Source organism: Bidens hawaiensis, unplaced genomic scaffold (assembly GCF_021521415.1).
Source record: "Bidens hawaiensis isolate Kalapana, Puna unplaced genomic scaffold, B.hawaiensis_p1.1 tig00004126_1, whole genome shotgun sequence".
NCBI classification, from domain to species: domain Eukaryota; kingdom Viridiplantae; phylum Streptophyta; class Magnoliopsida; order Asterales; family Asteraceae; genus Bidens; species Bidens hawaiensis.
In genome coordinates, this window is record NW_027491245.1 from 850,308 (window position 1) to 855,625 (window position 5,318).

At 33.9% G+C, this 5,318-nt stretch overlaps 1 protein-coding gene across 1 annotated transcript; it reads left to right on the forward strand.

The window, feature by feature from the left end:
* Positions 1-2,187: 2,187 nt before the first annotated feature.
* On the forward strand, positions 2,188-3,784 carry LOC143625598 (hypersensitive-induced response protein-like protein 1). The gene is made up of 5 exons (XM_077095889.1): positions 2,188-2,377; positions 2,503-2,623; positions 2,700-2,791; positions 2,872-2,968; positions 3,296-3,784. Exons 1-5 carry the CDS (start codon positions 2,189-2,191, stop codon positions 3,652-3,654), a joined length of 858 nt encoding a protein of 285 aa, XP_076952004.1. The 5' UTR covers position 2,188; the 3' UTR covers positions 3,655-3,784.
* Positions 3,785-5,318: the final 1,534 nt, after the last annotated feature.

Below are 5,318 nucleotides of genomic sequence, written 5' to 3' on the forward strand. Positions count from 1 at the left end.
ACAAGAGAATATGATAGTACATTGGTCATTTTGTTCTGAAATTTTAGTATAAAAATAGGCTTAAAAGACTGTGTGCATAAGTGTATTGGTGCATTGGTGGGTCTTAAAGAAACAAGTAGGGTAAAGTGTGTGATATAAACATAAATAGCCATATTGAAAGAAGTGTTAGTCTCTTCCAAAGGTCTTGGTAATGAAGGCAGAAAAGTGATAGTCTGTCATACTCAAGCCTTATGTCTGTTTGATTGCCAAAAACAAAAATGTCAAAATAAAAGCATCTAGTTTATGGTTAACACTTCAATTGTGTATTGTCTTATGGACTCAAATCCTGTATTGATGGGATGCAACCGGTTTCTGTAAACTGTGAGTCTTTATGTGGCTTATTATCTAGGTATTCATAATTGGAATACTTAAAATGCTTTAAGAGCAAACCCTAAGTCAATAAACTTTATCACTACTGTACTTCGTACAAACTCATTACTAACTTGATCAAAATCCGCTATCAGTCATGCAATGTTCCTCCCTTGCGTGCCTCTTAATACAGGTACGAAACAGACCCAGGGGATACAATGCCTGTAAGCCAAACAGATGAACTCATGCATACTCATTCACAGTAAAGGAAGCTTGGTGTATTGCTTGATAACGGGGGTATACCTTGTAGTGGGGATTATGAACTTAGATTGCTCAAATACAGACGTTGGATGCCATTTTAAATGGCCATGCTTCTCCCATGAGGAATCTTTTGTTTTTATATAATATTTTAGTTTCTAATTTATTTTCATGTATTTTGTTTCTTTTCGGTGTGTTTTCCCTATAAAAGGGGTTTTAGTTTCTAGTTGGAGACATGCTAATTCTTAGCAACTCCTTTCTTTCTATCATATTGTAAAATATTCATCTTATTAATAAAAACTTCAAGTTTTGGAGTCTCACTGGTGTATTCTGATCATTCTTACCATTCTTGTGCAAGTTCAAGTAAGAAATTACTATACCATTATATTTTATTCCAGGTTAATAAACATCATGATGGGCTAAGCCCATAAAAGTATTGAATCATGGCATAAAACACCCCTTTAAGAAATGGTTCTAACATTACTTAAGTAATAATTAAGTAAAGGTTAAAATAATTTACTGGCTAAGTTAAAATTATAAACTGGAAGTTAGTATGTAAGGAAACTCTGTTCGTATGTTTAATTTGTTGTTAGGACGTCTTTTATTCCTTACAAACTACCTTGACGGTTTATTATTTTGTAAAATGATTAAATCTTATTGACGGTTTTTTACTTTGTATAACTAAATCTTATGTCTGTGATTACTCTGTTGCTTATGGTTCCTCGTTTATACTGTTTTTAACAGTATTCTTCTTTTTAAATAAATTAATCATTTTGAGAATTAAGTATTGAACCATAACACACACACACACACACACACACACACATATATATATAGGGGAGAGATATTTTGAGAACCATGTTGAGTTTTAAGAACTTAAGAACTCAATTTTAGGCCACACATTTAATTAAATGAATTGAAATATGTGGTTGATATTAAATTTGACAAAAAAGTCAAAGTAGGAGAGAGAATAAATATGTAAGTGGTTACACTAACTTTTACGTCCGTTACACATGTGTAAAAAGTCGACTCGGTGCGTAAAAAATCATGTAATTTTTTTCCGTGTATGTAACTTACATATATTACGTATGTGTAAAAAAAATTTGAAAAAAAATCGTTACACTGAGTTCTTTCGAGTTCTTAAAACTCAAAGGGCTTCTTAATTGAAATCTCCCACATATATATATATATATATATATATATATATATATATATATATACACACTTTTATTTCTCTGAAATTGTCGAGGGATTGGGATGAAAAAACAATAAAGTCAAAGTTCCAGCCGTGATCTTTTTGTTTATAAATTGGTTTTTGTGTTGACTGTGCATTTTCATCATCGTATTGGTCGTCTTCTTGTTTTTCGGTAAACCCTTGTTCTTTTATTTCCCTTTTCTCTAAATTTTGAATTTAAATTTGAGTTGTTGGATTAATATATCGCTGTACTCTTTAGTTTCAAGCCCTAGGTTTGATTTTCTTCAATTCAATTCAATTTGTTTCTGATATTTAGTGATAAAAGATGATTGTTATTTCATATCTAATCAAATCAAATCAAATCAAATCAGGTGTGTAAGTAAGATCATGGGGAACCTATTCTGTTTGTACCAAGTCGACCAATCCACCGTTGCCATTAAGGAATCCTTCGGGAAGTTTGATGAGGTGTTGGAGCCTGGATGCCACTGTGTCCCATGGATATTCGGTAAACAGCTTGCTGGCCAGCTTACTCTCCGAGTTCAGCAGTTGGATGTCAAGTGCGAGACCAAAACAAAGGTGCTGCTTTTTTTTTAAACCAATTGAAACAACTATTCTTATTATTATTATTATTATTATTATTATTATTATTATTATTATTATTATTATTATTATTATTATTAATCTCTTGCTTTGGTTTTCAGGATAATGTTTTTGTTAATGTTGTGGCTTCCATTCAATACCGCGCTCTTGCTGATAAAGCAAGCGATGCTTTCTATAAACTCAGCAACACACGCTCCCAAATTCAAGCCTATGTCTTTGATGGTACAAACTAACAATTAATTATTTACTTACATTACATTGCTTGTCTTTTTTGATATTGTTTCTCATATATTTACAGTTATAAGGGCGTTTGTGCCGAAGCTGAATCTAGATGATACTTTTGAGCAAAAGAATGAAATTGCAAAAGCCGTTGAAGAAGAACTTGAAAAGGCAAGTGTTTTGATTTGATTGTGAACAAGTTCCATTATTGATCTTATTCCGGTTTTGTATGTTGTTAATGTTGATTGTAGGCTATGTCTGCGTACGGGTTCGAGATAGTTCAGACACTGATTGTTGATATAGAACCGGATGAGCATGTAAAGAGGGCGATGAATGAGATCAATGCTGGTAAACCTTCTAACCTTAATATTTCGCTTTTTCTAACGTGATTCATTAACCGTGGTATTAAAAAACGGTCTCAGACCAGTTTATTATTTGGGTATTGAGTTTTAAAATACTGTTTGGCTTTGGTTTTTTTAGTTTTGGGTTCGGTTTCGGTAATTTTGCTTTCACTATTTGTGTTTCAAAATTTTGAGCTGAAAACGTAGTTGGCCCTAAATAATGAAATCCAGGCCTAAAATTTTGAGCCTAAGTTGTATGGGTTGAGCCCAAGTCTTTTTAAAACCGAGTTGTTAACGAAGTATTAACACTAATAATTAATATTATTATTTTCAGCTGCACGCTTGAGGATGGCCGCGACCGAGAAAGCGGAAGCTGAGAAAATTCTGCAAATCAAGAGGGCTGAGGGGGAAGCGGAGTCCAAATACCTCTCGGGTCTGGGTATAGCCCGGCAGAGGCAGGCCATTGTGGACGGTTTGAGAGACAGTGTATTGGGGTTCTCGGTCAATGTGCCTGGAACCACTGCAAAAGATGTGATGGACATGGTTCTAGTGACTCAGTATTTTGACACCATGAAGGAGATCGGTGCGTCCTCCAAGTCCTCAGCTGTGTTTCTCCCTCATGGACCGGGTGCGGTTCGTGATGTGGCTGCTCAGATTCGTGACGGACTGCTTCAAGGGTCTTCTGCCACTTGAAAGATTGGAATGAAGTTTTAAACTTGCAAGTATATGATATGAATTTATTGTGCTTTGCGTTTATTTTCGTATAGACGGTGATCTTGTTTTTGTTTGGATACTTTTTATTTTTGGGTGTATAATAATACTATAATGCAAGTGTAAATTCGTTTTGAAACTTAAATGAGTGTTTGTAAGCTGGAAAGGGTGTAAGATCTGATAACTAATTAGAGGTAAAGAAACAAAGATGATAGAACACTAATAGTTTTAACTAGTATACACTTGCAAACGCGTTGGCGTGGCTTTTAATAAATCATAACAGAACACTTTTAACTAGTATTCACTAGGCTATTACTAGTTTGGTTGTGTGAACAGCGCTCGGGTAGTGTTGGCAAGTTGAAACATGGGCGTTCCCTCTTGGCTTACTTCCGATCTGTGGTGAGGCCGGCCGACCATTTGTTTCTATCTTTAGGTTTTGCGCACGCAATTTGGCAGGTTCTCTCGACTTGGTGCAAAATTCCTGGCACCTTTGCTTTTAGTAAGAAGGATGTTTTGGTCACGCACAAGTATTCAAGATTTCATAAAACAAATCACTCTATCTGCTTGATTTCGATGTGATGTATGTGGAATGCTAGGAATGCTTTGGTGTTTGAAGGGACACCGTAAAAACTTGTGCATGTTTTCGAGAAGATAAAAGTGCTCGGTTATCTCTGGGTTCGAAATACATAGAAGATTTTTGTCGCTCAATTGGGTGGATTGGCGTTGTTTTTAGTTTGTAATGTTTTTGTTTACTTGAGGTGTGGTTTCTGGTTTTGGTTTTTGGATGGGTTTGCTCAACTCCTTGCTAGTGTTTAATAAAAGCTCTTTATTGGCCGTTAAAAAACAAAATCTAGGATGTCACTGTCTATATATTGAATTTTAATTTGGAAACAGATATTAAATGCAATGTCTGAAATTGACATCCATAGAAAAGTCTACTGTATAACTTGTGGTCTCGGAATGTTTAATTTCTCAATGACAACATGATGGATGGTATACAATAATAATGATGTAATATACTTTAGGCTAGTATAGTATTATGTGGTTGTAATGTATCTAGTGTATAATATCTTTTAGAGTTGACTTGTAACAAACTTATTAAAGCAAACAAAAATGATTTTTAAAGATAACTTTCTTTTTTAACTACGAAATAATATAAGAATCAAATAAAAGTTGAATGACTACAAAAAGAAATACAATAATCGAAGAAGAAAAGACGCCAATAAGTGAAACTATCAATTCAATAACTAGAACCATTCTATCAAAGATTAGCACCAAATGCCTCAATCGATATTATTTTGCTTTGTCCAATTATATATATATATTAAAAAATAAGTGATAGTTATCTCACAAAAATTACTATTTATAAACACTAACCAGTTACTTTTATACATGTGTGTAGAGAAGTTAGCTATTTTACATGGGTAGTTAAAACATTAAGGCTAAGGGTAGTGGGGCTTAATCCACCCCCAAGTGTCCCATATATTTACGACACGTAGGCGTTGATGTGACACATGATCAAGCCCCAGAGGGTGTAGTGGTCCTAGTGATCCGAGGCTTGATTGAATTTTTTTTATTAAACAAAAAAATATAAATTAAAATATTTCATTAAAACATAAATAAAAAAAAAACAAAAACAAAAACTT

Bases quoted from the DNA above. Each gene is read 5' to 3' on its own strand.
- LOC143625598 (XM_077095889.1), top strand. From the start codon at position 2,189: ATGGGGAACCTATTCTGTTTGTACCAAGTCGACCAATCCACCGTTGCC. The intron at 2,624-2,699 runs GTACAAACTAAC...ATATATTTACAG, and splicing joins TCAAGCCTATGTCTTTGATG to TTATAAGGGCGTTTGTGCCG. The intron at 2,969-3,295 runs GTAAACCTTCTA...TATTATTTTCAG, and splicing joins GATGAATGAGATCAATGCTG to CTGCACGCTTGAGGATGGCC.